A 14,946-nucleotide genomic window follows, 5' to 3' on the forward strand; every position below is an offset into this window, starting at 1 on the left:
CCTCTGTCCATGGGATTCTGCAGGCAAGAATACTGCAGTGAACTGCCACTCCCTCCTCCATGGGATCCTCCTAACCCAGGGATCAAACCCACGTCTCCTGTGTCTCTGACACTGGCAGATGGATTCCTTCCCTCCAGCACCAGCTGGGAAGCCTTCAGCATGTAGAGCAGAGTTGTTAAAACTAGAGGTCACAAAATCTGATCCCTGAGGTTCAAAACCTGACTCTGCCACTTACCAGGTATGTGAAGCTGGGCAGGCTACGTTACTTCTCTGGCCTCGGTTTCACAAGAGTCATATGGTACAGATCGTCTCATCGGAGTGTTGATGAGGATTTAATATCACTTAAAACATTAAATGTTTAATAAACTTTTAAATATTTACTATTTTCAAATAAATGGATTACATAAAATAATATAAATTAGGTGACAATATATTAAAATGCCAATTGCATCATATTATATTACACATTTTATTAACCTACTCTGCTATACATTATCTTATAAGTAAAATATTAAAGCACTTGAAAGAGTGGCTGGCACAGAGAATGTGCTCAGTTAACAGTTACTAGATTATGAAGACACAGATGAGAGATGTGACAGGTTCCAGAGGCTTTTTTTTTTTTCTCTCTCTCTAAAGTTCCCTTCTGAGACAGTGTTTATTATGGAAAATTTCAAGCATCACAAAAGAATAGTGTTTGAAACCCCATTACAGTTACAAATATTTTGCCATGCCTGCTTTCATCTTTTCCTCCCACTCTTTGTTTTGTTTGTGCTGTAGGATTTTAAAGCAAATCCCAGACCTTATTCCTCTAGCAAAGAACCCGGTATGTGTTTCTGACAGAGACACCAGCAGGAATCACAGCAGTTTCAGATCTCCCTATTGACTCCCAGGGCTTGCCTTGTAGCTCGGCTGGTAAAGAATCTGCCTGCAATGCATGAGACCTGGGTTTAATCCCTGGGTTAAGAAGATCTCCTGGAGAAGGGAATGTCAATCCACTCCAGTATTGTGGCCTGGAGAATTGCATGGACTTGGCTCCAAAATCACTGCAGATGGTGACTGCAGCCATGAAATTAAGACACTTGCTCCTTGGAAGAAAAGCTATGACCAACCTAGACACCACAGTAAGCAGAGACATTACTTTGCTGACAAAGGTCCATCTAACCAAAGCTATGGTTTTTCCAGTAGTCATGTATGGATGTGAGAGTTGGACTATAAAGAAAGCTGAGCGCCAAAGAATTGAACTGTGGTGATGGAGAAGACTCTTGAGAGTCCCTTGGACTGCAAGGAAGTCAAACCAATCAATCCTAAAGGAAATCGGTCCTGAATATTCATTGGAAGGACTGATGTGGAAGCTGAAACTCCAGTACTTTGGCCACCTGATGCGAAGAGCTGACTCATTAGAAAAGACCCTGATGCTGGGAAAGATTGAAGGCAGGAGACGGGGAGGACAGAGAATGAGATGGTTGGATGGCATCATCTACTCGATGGACAGGAGTTTGAGCAAGCTCCAGGAGTTGGTGATGGACAGGGAAGCCTGGTGTGCTGCAGTCCATGGGGTGGCAAAGAGTCGGAGACGACTGAGCAACTGAATTGAACTGAACTGATCGACTCCCAAACTTAGGCCCTCTTCCCAGCCCCTGACCTGCCTAGCCTCTTGCGGAAGAATGCATGCCCAGATGTGCGGGGGCGTGGTCGCACTCTGGGCGGAGGGATCCCGGGTTATCGTTTCCCGGTCCCCCGACACTCCGCATGCTGGTAGGTGCTGGTAGGGTGCTGAGCAGGTCGTGGCCTTGCGGGCCTCCCAGCGCTACGGGGACCCCTCCGGATAGCCTGCGGGAACTATAACGGAATTGCGGCTGACTACCTGATACTTCCTGAGGTCTGCGAAGTGCCAACATAGTTGAAGAGTTCCGTGTGGGCTGGACTCGGCTTCATCAGCTAGGGAGGCCCCTCCCTCTCCTACCCGCAGATCCGACTCTCAACGGCAGAGAGCGCTGCCGGCCCAAACAGGCTGCGTTTGGGGGCTTATAGCCCACGGCATATTCTCAGCACCGAGAGACTGGTTCTGCCGGCTGTGACCCAACACTTTACCGCGTATTCCTGTCCCCAAGGCTTGGGACCCTCGATGTACACTTGCTCTGGGAGTGGGGACGCACGGAGCTTCCCAGGGTTGCTTTAATAAATGAGGATAAACCCACGTGTGTGTCCGTCTTCCCTCTCCCAGTGCCCCCAGCGCTCTGGGGAACACAAGGACCCTAACCTCTAGCTCTCTCCACTCGCCGGACCTAAGAGTCAGGTCAGGATCCCCTGGTCTCTTCCGACCCCAAACCTAAGAGTCTCAGCGTCTAGCGTCCTCCTCCTCCAGGCCCTCAAGCGTCCTCTCAAGGACACTGATGTCCAGTGGGCCGGGCCAGTGAACCATTAGCTCCGCCCCTTACTCACAACATTGTGACGTCGCAGCAGCGACAACCTATGAGGCGCGACGGCGCCGCAAAGCTGGGAGCGGGAGGCGGAAGTGACTGTGGCGGTGTTTCACCGCTTATCCCGACTGTGCTCGCGCGCGGTTTGGTGCCCAGCGGCCCCGCTGCTACTATGAGCCGGCACAGCCGGTTGCAGAGGCAAGTTCTGAGCCTGTACCGCGAGCTGTTGCGCGCTGGGCGCGGGAAGCCGGGCGCCGAGGCACGAGTGCGGGCCGAGTTCCGGCAGCACGCTTGCCTGCCACGCTCCGACGTACTGCGCATCGAGTACCTGTACCGCCGCGGTCGGCGCCAGCTCCAGATGCTACGCTCGGGCCACGCCACGGCCATGGGTGCCTTCGTGCGTACGCGGGGCCCGACCGAGGAGTCCACCGGCGCGGGGGCCCCAGGGACCCTGTCTGATGAAGGTGACGACCCGAGGAGACCGCTAGACAGCGTGAGGACACAGAAGACCCCGCTGGATGGACGGTGACCGACTGAAGGGCTCGGCAAATGGCTCAAGGGGACTGGAGGACCGGGGAGCCCCCGGATGGAAACTGAGAGGTCTTGAGAAGCTAGATGGACAGATTGAGGGAGATGAAGAGCCCTCCTGGGACGTGGGGTGCGATGGCGAGAAATGCCCAGCTTTACTTGCTGTATGGTACCGGGTCAAACTTAACCAGTGAGGCTTGGAGCGGACTGTCAAACTGAGAGCTACTTACTTACCCTAAGGCCTGGGGAGCCAAGACGCCCCGCTGTTGGACAGAAAGAGACTGACACGCTCTTGTCTAGAACCCTGAGAAAAACCACTGCTGGCTCCTCAGAGACTCCCCTCTCCTGTATTTAACTCTGAGAAGAGCAGACTTTTTCGTTGAGGAGTTTGGGATGATGCCCTGATGGACGGTGAGAAGCCTGGAAACCCCCTCAGAAAAATCTTTCCTCCATTGAGACCAACTGGGATTGGTGAGGAAGGGGGTAAGGGGTCTCTCACCCCCGCTAATCAGTTAAAGACCCCCTCAAGACCTCTACATGATGGTTCTGAGGGGGAAACCTCCCGCCTCCCCGATTCCTGCCCCTTACCCTGCTCAGGACTGTTGGATAAAAAGGCAATAAAATGGGGTGTGCTTACTTACCTGTTGGTGGTGGTAAAGATTTGATGTGTTTGGGGATTTTGAGGGTTATCAAGAAGTGACCCTCTGGCAAGGGATGGGTGTGGGGAACCCCCTAGAATGGCAGATTGGTTGGAGCAGTATAGTTCTTTCTCCTGGGCAAATCCATGGAGGGAACCCACCCTGTTTGGACCCCCAAGGAAGCCCCTGTTGACCCCTTAATGGAAGGTAGTGAGGCGGAAGAGGAATGGTGGAGCTGAGGAGGCCTGGCTGGTAACCCTTGCGGTAGTAGTGGGACCCTCAAACCTGGCTAAGGAGTCCAGCCTCAGCTACAAGCTGGAATTGTTGTTAGCAAGGCCTAGGGGTAGGAAAGGAGAGATGGACCCCTAGGCCACAGACATACCTCTTCCCATGTCGCCCCAGGGACATGCCCTAGACATTCCCTGAGGTGTTGCATTTTGTAGCCCTCAGCTGTATTTGCACCCATTAAATAAGTAGAAAGCAGTTGAGAGGAAGACCTCAGGAAAGGAACTCAGCGCTCAGATCAAAGGTAGGATGCCATGGCATGCCTGCTGCTCAGTCGTGTCTGACTGATTGTAACCCCATGGACTGTAGCCTGCGAGGCTCCTCTGTCCATATAATTTTTTCCAGGCAGGAATACTGGAATGGATTGCTATTTCCTACTCCAGGGGATCTTCTCAAGCCAGGGATTGAAACCACATCTCTTGGGTCTCCCGCATTGACAGGCAGGTTCTTTACCCCTGCACCACCTGGGTAGCCCCAGAGGTAGGATGGACCAAAGAGAAACACAGTCTCTGCCCCAAGCCCAGTGCCGGCGGCAGATACTCAAATAGTTACAAGATGAGGTTGAAATCTGAAGAATTACGAGATGTTTGCCAGGATATAGGGATAGGCTTCTAAGCAGGGGGACTATGTGGGTAAAGGCCTGGAGAGAGTGAAGGGGAGAAATGCTGGGCCTGGCAGGGTCACAGGCAGTGATCGAGTTCTCACTGGGGCTGTGTGTCCTGGTCAGAAGGGAGTTACAGGGTGAATGTTGGGTGAGTAAGAGCTTGGACCCTGGAACTGGAATGCTTAGGTTTGAATCGCAGTTCTAACACTTACTGAATACGTGATCAGAGGCAAGTGATTTAACCTCCTTGTGCCTCAACACGCTTATCTACCAAATGGGCATACTAACTACAATAGTGTCTCCCTCATGCAGCTGTTATGGTATGTTTTTGTTCAGTCGCTAAGTTGTGTCTGACTCTTTGCAACCCCCATGAACTGCAGCACACCAGGCTTCCCTGTCCTTTACCATCTCCCTGAGTTTGCTCAAACTCATCTCCATTGTGTTGGTGATGCCATGCAACCATCTCATCCTCTGTCGTCCCTTTTTCCTCCTGCCTTCAGTCTTTCCCAGCATCAGGGTCTTTGCGTCAGGTGGCCAAAGTATTGGAGCATTAGCATCTGTCCTTCCAATGAATATTCAGGATTGATTTTCTTTAGGATTGACTGGTTTGATCTCCTTGCTGTCCAAGAGACTCAAGAGTCTTCTCCAACATCACACTTTGAAAACATCCATTCTTTGGCACTCAGCCTTTCTTATAGTCCAAACTCTCACGTGACTACTGGAAAAACCATAGCTTTGACTATATAGACCTTTGTCGGCAAAGTGATGTCTCTTCTTTTGAAAACACGGTCAGGTTGGTCATAGCATTTCTTCCAAGGAGCAAGCATCTTTTAATTTCATGGTGCAGTCACCATTATGATACAGTGAATTAAATACCTGCGGCAGCAGAGAGTGATGTCCCAACCCCATAACCCTCCTGTCTACTTGAGTTCACTTGTAGCTGCAGAGGAGGGTTCCCAAGAGACTGCCAGCTTCCTGCTCTGAGCCCCTGCATCTCTGCTCTTCTGCTTGAGGGCTTTCTAGGAATTCTGAGAGGTGGGTTAATGCCCTCAGGAGCAAACTGCAGCCTGTGGGGGACAACAGTCACTGGCTAAGTGCCCCAGTTGCCTATTGTCTGGTGGGACTGAGCCCCAGGTACTCACAGTGGCTCTCGCACCATAAGCATCTGTTTTGCTTCTGCCCTGTTCATTCTGTCTCTCCTCATTCCCTGCCTCCTGCCTCCTGGGATCACATTGCAAATAAACCACCTCACTCAAGCCCTTATCTCAGAATGTACTGATGTTAAAGCACCCCCAATGGTCCTGTCTGTGTCTGCTGCTGTTTTCTCTCTTCTCAGGGACAGGGTCACTGCTTCTTAACCTGTCAAAGAATCTCCTGATCTAAGAAAATTGCTATAAAGGACTTAGGGGGTTAGAATAATTTGGAATATGCATTGTGGATTAATAATAAAATGGAACTGAGTGTTGAAATTTCCTGAATCTAGTAACTATACTCTAATTGTGTAAGACAGTGTCTATGACATTAAAAACTATACACTGAAGTATTTAGGAGTAAAGAGCATCATGTCTACAACTTACTCTCAAATGGTTCCAAAATATGTGCATAGATACATTACTGAGAGTGTGAATGGTGAAGCCCATGGGATTAAATGTTAACAACTGATGAAGGTGGATAAAGGGTATGTGAGAGTTTCTTGTTACTAGTCTTAAAGCTTTTCAGGAATTTGAAACAAAACAAAAAGTTACCAAAAAGACAATGTCATATATATAATGACAATATCAGTGTCTTACTGGTCATTTGTCTTTGGACACCAGATATCTTCACACACAGGGTACATTTTTACAAGAGATTTGAGAAAAGCAAAGCCTGTATTTTCTGAGACTTGGATGGATCTCTCATACATAACTTTCTCACAGATTTAGCAATCAATTTAAATTCCTGACCTTCAAAATAGTACCATCTGCTCTCCCTCACAGGTTCTGATCTCCACCCTGTCAGAGTGACAGGTCACTAGAATATGTTCTTGTCTTGGGTCACAAGCTCCACTCTCCCAAAAGGGCGACCAGGTGCATGAGGTGGTCCAGGGGGCCCCTGGGGAATTCTGGGAAACTCATCATACTGGACGAGGAGCCACAGGTCACCTGCAAGATCCCACTGATCCCGTTCGTCTCTCTCTCTCCTTAGAATGTCAGCTCCACAGGGACCAGGATTTTAGCCTGTCTTGTTCACGGTCATAATCCTGCTCTTTGACCTGGTTCATAGCAGACACTCAGTGAGTAGTAAATGACTGAGTGAATGACACGGATTTGTTCCATTACTCAATCGGTTGGGACAATACTGCCAAGACTGCACATCCATCCAGTTTGCTGGTGACCCCAGGGACACCATGCCTCCTCCTCAGCTGGGGACAGGACCTGGTCTGGCAGTTGAAAGAGAACAGACCCAGGTTTGCACAGACTTCTCCCTGAATGTGGAATTACTCTGAGGATCTGCTGCTTCCTGCCCTCCATCCCCCAGGGTCCATTCCCCCTTTTGGTAACAGCTCCCTGATTTTTTTTTTTTTTTTTTTGAGAACTACTCCCCTCTACCCATTTTAGTATGAGCAAGGCTGACTGCAGCCCCCAGTGAAGCATGTGGCACTAACCAGAGGAGCTGGCTTCAGGACTTAGACAGTGAAGAATCTGCCAGCAATGCAGGAGTCCTGGGTTTGATCCCTGGGTTGGGAAGATCCCCTGGAGAAGGGAATGGCTACCCATTCCGGTATTCTTGCCTAGAGAATTCCATGGACTGAGGAGCCTGGTGGGCTACAGTCCATGGGGTCACAAAGAGTCGGACACATCTAAGAGACTTTCACTTCACTGCAACTCTTCTATTGGGCTTCCCAGGTGGTGCTAGTAGTTAAGAACCCACCTACCAATGCAGGAGACAGACTCGGGTTAGATCCCTGGGTTGGGAAAAATCCCCTGGAGGGCAGGATGGCAGCACATTCCAGTATTCTTGCCTGGAGAATCCCATGGACTGAAGCGACTAAGCACACACACACCTCTCTATTATAGACTGCTAAATTGGTGGGATATAGGCTTGGCAGTTTCGAGGGGCACTCCCCACCATTTGGATAAGACTGAAGCCAGAACAGGAAAGAACTGAGCCCCTGGATCCAGCGTGCTTGCAGTCCTGAACTTTTAAGTTACCCACTTAATTATTTATTTATTAATATTATAAATTATAAAATTAAAATTATATATTAAAATTATAAAAATAATTATTAATTAATTATTAATTCCCAATTTTTAAAAAAGAAATTACTGTTGTTTTTGTTTGCTTTAACTATTTATTTATTTGGCTGTGCCGGGTCGTAGTTGTGGCATGCAGAATCTTTAGTTGCATCATGCGGGCACTTTTTATTTTTTTAGTTGTAGCGCTCGGACTCTTAGTTTCAGCACATGGTAGCTTCAGTCTGCATTGCAGCATGTGGGATCTTTAGTTGCAACATTCAAACTCTTAGTTTCGGCCTGTGGGATCTAGTTCCCTAACCAGGAGAGGAACCTGGGCCTCCTGCATAGGGTGCTCACTATCTTAGCCTTAAATCAATGGAGACTGGGTTTCACTCACTTGCTCCATGTATGGCCTCAGGCTAGTGGCTTCCCCTCTAGAGCCTCAGTTTCCCATTTCTGTTAAGCAGGGACACATCACTGGGTGGTTGTGAGAATTAAAGGAGGTGTCTGTCTTAAGTGCGCATCCAGGAGACTAGCATGGGGCTCCTGCCTCTTGTTCTTGAGTCTGGTTCTGCTCCACCTCTTGTCCTAATACTTTAAGCTCTGGGAGAGGATAAGCTTAGACGCCTGAGGCTGGGGACTGGACTCCAGGACTGAGCCCCGGCAGTTCAGCTTGGTGACCTGGGAGAAGGCTTTCACAGTCCAGTCAGTGATGGCCAGCCTGGGAGCCCACCGTGTAGAGTGTTTGAACACAGCACCTGGATGAATGCAGATCAGGGGCTAAAGCAAGTGCTGTCAGCAACCCACCAACATCCCTCTACCCGTCCTGTACACCTGCACCCCCTAGTAGCCTGTGGAAAGCACCTGTGCCTCTTTGCCTGAGGGTCTTTTTTTTTTTTTTAATTAGTTGGAGGCTAATTACTTCACAACATTTCAGTGGGTTTTGTCATACATTGATGCCTGAGGGTCTTTACAGGCAGGAGAGGCTGGAAGTGCTGGGGAGTTAACATCTCCAGGGTTAATCCTGAGTCAATGAGAGATGAGAGCTGGTACATTGCCACAAGTCCTTTACTTCTAGTGTGTCCCACAATCTCCCAGAGGTCCCTAGGGGGATGGCACGCCAATGCCCAGAGAAGCAACCAGCTTATTGACTCCCTTCCCTGGCTCACTTCCCACTCCCCTGTCAATTTGCCTAGGATCACCCCATCAAAAAAACTACCTGTGCTTGAGGGACTTCCCTTGTGGTCAAGTAGCTAAGACTCTGCTCTCCCAATGCAGGGGGCCCAGGTTTGATCCCTGGTCAGGGAACTAGATCCCACATGCCACAACTAAGAGTTCAAATGACACAACTAAAGATCCCTCATGCTGCAACTAAGACCCAGCACAGACAAATAAATAATAATTAAATAAAAATACATTATATATATAATATATATATATTATATATATATATATACACACACACACACCATGTTTTAAAAAACAAAAAACTACCTGTGCTTGAATCTTTGTCTGATGGTCTGGGGGAACCACTCCCAAGATGGGCTGATTCAATTCTATATTCTGTGCTCAAGGCAAAGGGCTCTGTGGAGGGGGTTATCTAGAGGTACCAGGGTCATACAAAGATTGTCAATATTCAAGCATCCAGTATCCTCACACATCCTGCTATAGAATGAAGGTTTGTGTCCCCTCAACACTCATAACCCTCAATGGGAGGAGGTGTGGGGCCTTTAGGAGCTGATCAGGTCATGAGGGTGAAGGTATCATGAAAGGGATTAGTGCCCTTCTAAGAGACCCTAAAGAGGGACTTCCCTAGTGGTCCAATGATTGACTCCATGCTTCCAATGCAGGGGATGTGAGTTCGATCCCTGGTCAGGGAACTAAGATCCCACATGCCACGTGGCCAAAAACAAAAAAAGAGAGAGAGAGACCTCAGAGAGTTCCCTGGCCCTTCTTTGATGTGAGGACACAGGAAGAAGATGGCTATCGATGAACCAGGAACTGGATCCTCATTAGACAATCTATCAGCACCTTGATCTTGGACTTTTCAGCCCCCAGAACTGTGAGAAACCAACTTTTGTTTCTAAGCCACTCAGTCTATGTTATTTGGTTACAGCAGCCCAAACAGACTAAGACATGTCCTTTGACAGTGACTATTTATTACATATGTCTGGACTGCATTCTCACATTGGAGGGGGACCATTGACATAGCTGAGTTCCAGGTAAGGTGTCCTGATCAGTTGGGCAGGAGAGCAGCAGGAACCCCCTGACGTGGGCAGGAACAATGTGATACCCACCAGGAAAAGGAAGAGGAGGAGGAGATGGAAGAAGGTCAGAGGTCGCCTGGATGCAGGAGTGGGCACTCTGTGAAGGGAAATACAGTGTTAAATGTACCAGTGGGTGCCACCATGAGCCCTGTTCCCCAACCCCCGATTCCTCTCCCAGACGTCTTACCCAGGGTCCGCCTCCAGCATCACATCTTGGAGACTGGAAGATGCTTGCCTCATCCTGTCCTAAACGTAGAGAGCCGCCAGCAGCAGAATGGGTGAAAGTGACATTTAATGTGCTCTTTACCTTACTACCATGGACAGGCAGAACTGGGCTTATTTCTCCTCCTTTCCTAGCACCCCTTCCATCCTCAAGCCCCCATGGGGACTTGGAATAGCTCCAAATGTAGTGGAGGTCTGTCTGTGCCTGCCCTCCATGCAGTCCCCCTTTTCCTGGTAACGGTGGTTCAACTTGGAGAGGAAGGTATCATAACTCCCCACTTTTCTGAACTCACAGTTCTACTGCCATGACTAGGCATGTGACCAGATCTGGCCAATCAGAGCCCTCCGTCAGCTTGGCTACTGTGATTGGTGGCGAAGCGGGAGTCTGACCTAGAACTTTTGCTGCCATTAAGTCCGGAGCATTCTCTCCTGGGGTGAGTGAGCCAGTGGGAAGTGAATGTGTAGCTGCTGGGGCAGCCGTGTTGCTGAGAAGAAATGCACCATGAAGTAGAGCCCAAGACAGGGAGGGACTGTGCCCTGGCAGTATTTGAGGTCTGAAATTCAACAGCGCCTGGACTTGTCAGTTAAGGGGCGGGGGGAAACAACAACCCAGCATCCCCGTTTTTTGTGTAATTCAGTCAGGGTTGGGTTGCTGTCACTTGCTATCGAGATTCCTGAGTGATACACCTGGCTGAGGACCAACTCACTCGAGACTTCCGGAGCAGGGGTTGTCTTTGGTGACCTGCTATGTGTTTCCGGTGGCCGAGGCCTGACACGAGCGTGTCCTGTGGGGAGAGAGAGGTGTGGGGTCCTTGGAGAATCAGTGACAGACACAAAGTTGAAGAAGGGCCACGATGGCAGTATGGTGTCATATAGATGAGATTCTGGGGGAAGAGCGAGATCTCAGGGAGAGATGAAGAGAGGGCCAGAGCCCCAAAACAACAACAACAAAAAAAACCCCGAGAAGAGAGACATTATTTATTCATTCACTCAACAAATATTTAATGAGAGTCTGTTACACTCCAGGTACTGTTCTAGGAGTTGAGGACACAGTGGGCATAGAAGCAGGCAAAATGCTGGCATACATGGAGTTTATATTCTAGCAGGAGAGAGCGATTGTAATTTAATAAATATATAATGTCAAGATGTGGTAAGTACTGTTAGGTGCTAACTTTTCGCTCAGTCATGTCCAACTCTTTGTGACCCCATGGACTACACAGTCTATGGAATTCTCCAGGCCAGAATACTAGAATACTGGAGTGGGTAGCCACTCCCTTCTCCAGGGAATCTTCCCAACCCAGGGATCAAACCCAGGTCTCCCACAATGTAGGCAGATTCTTTACCAACTGAGCCACCAGGGAAGCCCAAGAATACTGGAGTGGGTAAGCCTATCCCTTCTCCAGTGGATCTTCCTGACCCAGGAATCAAACCGGGGTCTCCTACATTGCAGGCGAATTATATACCAGCTGAACCACCAGGGAAGCCCAAGCAAGAGGATAAGGAGTGATAATGTTCTGAGGCAGGTCTCTCTGAAGGGGTGATATTTGAGGAGAGACTGGAGTGAAGGAGGAGGTGAGCTGGGGGTTTGGAGATGGGAGTGTATTTGAAATGTCTGAAGAGCCAGGAGGGTAGTGTGGTTGTGGTGGGGTGAGTGAGGGGGAGAGTAAGAGGAAATGAGGGAATGTAGATACAACAGAGAGACCCGGAAGGAGAACACCAAGACACCAAAAGAGAAAGAGACACTGAGAAAGACAGAGCCAGAGGTTCGAAGGCCTTCTCGAAAGGCAAGGACCCTGCGAGGAGACACACAGAGGGTCCCATGGTTGCTTTGGGGGAGGAGGTCACCCCACGTGCTCTCACCTCCAGACTTTGTCCTCTGCTCTGGGGGCCCCTGTGGCCACACAACTCACACGGAGCCCCTGGCATCCGGGCTGTCCTTCGCCCCAAAGGCTCAAGGTCCCCAACGTCCCCCGCCGGGTCCCATTCCAACTCTGCTGGTGTGGGGAGGCTACTGGGTGCCCAGGGCCCCCAGACCCCACCAGGGCCCGGCCCATCTGAGTCCCCCTCGAACTCCAAGTCCTGTTCCAGTGTGCTGGCCTCCTCCAACACCTGCTCAGAGGACAGGTCATGAGGGTTGAGACTGGCACCCGCGCCAGGGACCGCCAGGGTGGGCCATACCAGGCTGGTGCTGACCAGCTGGGCCTGCGGCCGCCACAACTGATGGAAGATGCTGTTTTGGTGGGCTCTGAAGTCCCTCAGGACCTGCTCCAGGGCTGCCCGGGCCTGAGGCTCACTGCGCTGCGCCAGCCCCTCACCGAACACCAGCAGTGCATCTAAACGCTCAGCTGCCCCACGTAGGTCTGCCTGTAGCGCCTGGGTACACATGGTTGAACATCATCAATACAGCCCACCCCGCCGCCTACACACACACACACACACACTGGGTACACATGGTTGGACATCATCAGTACAGCCCACCCCACCGCCTACACACACACACACACAGAGGCACCAGGAAACCAGAGACCTAGGACTGGAGTTACTACCCCCACCCTCTTCCCATCCAGACATGGGGAACATGGAAGAGATCCATTTCCAGGGGAAGCTGGCCCCCATCCTGAGGCCCTTACCCACCTGCAGCTGGACCATCCTGCTCTGGGCTGACACACAGGGCCCCAGGCCTCGCTCCAAGTCCTGCAGCCAGAGGCTCAGCCCCAGAAGACAAAGATGCAGACTGTCCTGCTCAGCCTCCAATACCTCCCGGCCAGAGATGGGGTGCTGGGGAACACAGGGCTGAGTCAGGGCTGGTGAGCCAACCGGGACCTTGTTCCCACTCCCATTGCACCCAGGCTTCTGCCTTCTGGATGCTTCTCTGCAGCAGAGTCCATCTGTGGGTGTGCCCCAAGGCCACTCCCACCTAGTGAAACTTCCCAGTGGAGTCAGGCAGGAGAACCTCTAGTTCAAATTCTCCAGGTTTTCAAGGCTTCTAGAAACTTGTCCATATAGGGCCTGGGGGTCTTGAAGAGGCAGGGGTAATGGAACCGAATTACTCCCACAGGGAATGGGGCTACACCAGGGCCAGTGATGAGGTAATTCTTGGAGTTCCCTGGTGGTCCAGTGGTTAGGAACCCACCTGCCAATGCAGGGGACATGAGTTCGATCCCTGGTCCAAAGACATGCTGTGTGGCAACTAAGCCCGCACCACACCTCAACTACTGAGCCCATGCACCACATCTAGAAAGCATCCCCACTACAGAGTCAGACACATTGGAGCAACTGAACAATAATAACAACTCTCCACAACTAAAGATAGCCCACATGCAACAATGAAGACCCAGCACAGCCATAAATAAGTAAATAAAATATTAACATATAATTCTCTCTCAGTTTATAAAATATGAAGTAGTAAACAGGTCAAGAATCATTGTCTAGAGCATCCCACCCCCACACAGTTGGCCAACACTTTTCCGGAATCATCGCCTCATCCCTGGTGTGGAGGCCAGACTCGGGGAGACAGACAGGAGGTGGGGGTTGGCCCAGGGGCCCAGGTCACCTCAGCTCACCTCTAGGTGTTTGGCTCCAGCTGACTCCTCAAGAGAAGAGGGCGCTGGCAACCTGGGGAGGTCAGCAACAGGCACTGGGCCCCTCGGCCCACTCCAGAACTGCTCTGGAGGGTCCAAGGAGTCCTGCCCCAGCTTCTGGGCCTGTTCTGACCTGGGAGGTAGAGGACAGTGACAGGCCCCTGGGTGAGTCTAAGTGAAAGTGAAAGTGAAGTCGTGTCTGACTCTTTGCAACCCCATGGACCGTAGCCTACCAGGCTCCTCTGTCCAAGGGATTTTCCAGGCAAGGGTACTGGAGTGTGTTGCCATTTCCTTCTCCAGGGGACCTTCCCAACCCAGGGATCGAAACTGGGTCTCCAGTAAAGCAGGCAGACGCTTTACCATCTGAGCCAGCAGGTGAGTCTAGGTGCGCATTATTCACTCTACCCCTCCCCTGTCCCGGGTTACCTCTCCCATGTCCCCAGGGGGTCTTAGCCACAATACCTCCTACCCTTCAAGGGCCCCTGCTAATGCCCCCGCCACTTTGGACCCCAGTTTCTAAAGCCCCAGCCCCTACCTGATGCTCTCCTCTCCAGATGCAATGCAAATTGCGTCTCCAGTAGCGTCCAGTTCCCTAGGGGCTCCGGGGGGGTGACTGAAGGGCTCTGAGGGAGATCTAGGGCCCAGAGGTGGGGGCCGGGCCATATTTGGGAGCCCGGGGACAGAGAGTCAGTAAGGACCCCCAGCAGGAGCCCTTTTCCTAGCCCCAGTCTCCTAGAAGACTTCCTCAGTAGGACTCACCCAGGCCTGAGGCAGCCAGAAGCCCAGGGGCAGGTTCAGCTCCACCTCCTTCCAGGTGGAACCTGGACCCAGGTAATTTGATGCCCAGCTCAGGTGACCCTAGCTCCACTTAACTCCTTCCTCCCTGGCATACCAGTAGCTGACTCTCAAGTTCACCCCACCCAACTAAGGGGTTTCCAGATATGACCCTGCCTGCTCAAGAGCTCCAAGTTTTGAGCCACTCTGAGACCCAGACCTCTCACCCTGGGAACCCACGTCTGCATGTGCATGCATATTCAGTCGTGTGGGAGTCTTTGCCAACCCCATGAACTGTGGCCTGCCAGGATCCTCTGTCCATAGGATTTCCCAGGCAAGAATACTGGAGAGGGTTGCCATTTCCTACTTTAAGGGATCTTCCCCACTCAGGGATTGAACCTGTGTCTCCTGC

General features: G+C 50.9%; 2 protein-coding genes across 4 annotated transcripts; one reads left to right on the top strand and one right to left on the bottom strand.

Annotated features, from left to right (window-relative positions):
* Nucleotides 1-2,484: 2,484 nt before the first annotated feature.
* SDHAF1 (succinate dehydrogenase complex assembly factor 1) lies at nt 2,485-3,588 on the top strand. Its single transcript, XM_061139085.1, has one exon. The coding sequence runs from the start codon at nt 2,593-2,595 to the stop codon at nt 2,947-2,949; it is 357 nt and encodes a 118-aa protein (XP_060995068.1). The 5' UTR covers nt 2,485-2,592; the 3' UTR covers nt 2,950-3,588.
* A 6,239-nt stretch (nt 3,589-9,827) lies between these two features.
* Nucleotides 9,828-14,556, bottom strand: SYNE4 (spectrin repeat containing nuclear envelope family member 4). 3 transcript variants are annotated; one of them, XM_061139088.1, is made up of 8 exons: nt 14,296-14,556; nt 13,743-13,893; nt 12,814-12,957; nt 12,358-12,552; nt 12,030-12,288; nt 10,887-10,990; nt 10,145-10,203; nt 9,828-10,054 (listed from the first exon to the last, which is right to left on the bottom strand). In XM_061139088.1, exons 1-8 carry the CDS (start codon nt 14,421-14,423, stop codon nt 9,874-9,876), a joined length of 1,221 nt encoding a protein of 406 aa, XP_060995071.1. In that variant the 5' UTR covers nt 14,424-14,556; the 3' UTR covers nt 9,828-9,873. The 3 variants fall into 3 exon arrangements, with proteins under 3 accessions (XP_060995071.1, XP_060995070.1, XP_060995069.1); XM_061139087.1 differs by lacking the exons at nt 9,828-10,054; nt 10,145-10,203; nt 10,887-10,990 and having other exon boundaries at nt 11,053-12,288; XM_061139086.1 differs by lacking the exons at nt 9,828-10,054; nt 10,145-10,203; nt 10,887-10,990 and having other exon boundaries at nt 11,053-12,552; nt 14,296-14,555.
* Nucleotides 14,557-14,946: the final 390 nt, after the last annotated feature.

Source organism: Dama dama, chromosome 4, assembly GCF_033118175.1.
Source record: "Dama dama isolate Ldn47 chromosome 4, ASM3311817v1, whole genome shotgun sequence".
NCBI classification, from domain to species: domain Eukaryota; kingdom Metazoa; phylum Chordata; class Mammalia; order Artiodactyla; family Cervidae; genus Dama; species Dama dama.

What these genes read in the sequence shown, in the direction of transcription:
- SDHAF1 (XM_061139085.1), top strand. Translation starts at nt 2,593, where the DNA reads ATGAGCCGGCACAGCCGGTTGCAGAGGCAAGTTCTGAGCCTGTACCGC.
- SYNE4 (XM_061139086.1), bottom strand. Translation starts at nt 14,423, where the DNA reads ATGGCCCGGCCCCCACCTCTGGGCCCTAGATCTCCCTCAGAGCCCTTC. An exon ending in TCTGGAGAGGAGAGCATCAG is followed by an intron (nt 13,894 to 14,295) that starts GTAGGGGCTGGG and finishes TCTACCTCCCAG; the next exon opens with GTCAGAACAGGCCCAGAAGC. An exon ending in CTGGAGCCAAACACCTAGAG is followed by an intron (nt 12,958 to 13,742) that starts GTGAGCTGAGGT and finishes TGTGTTCCCCAG; the next exon opens with CACCCCATCTCTGGCCGGGA.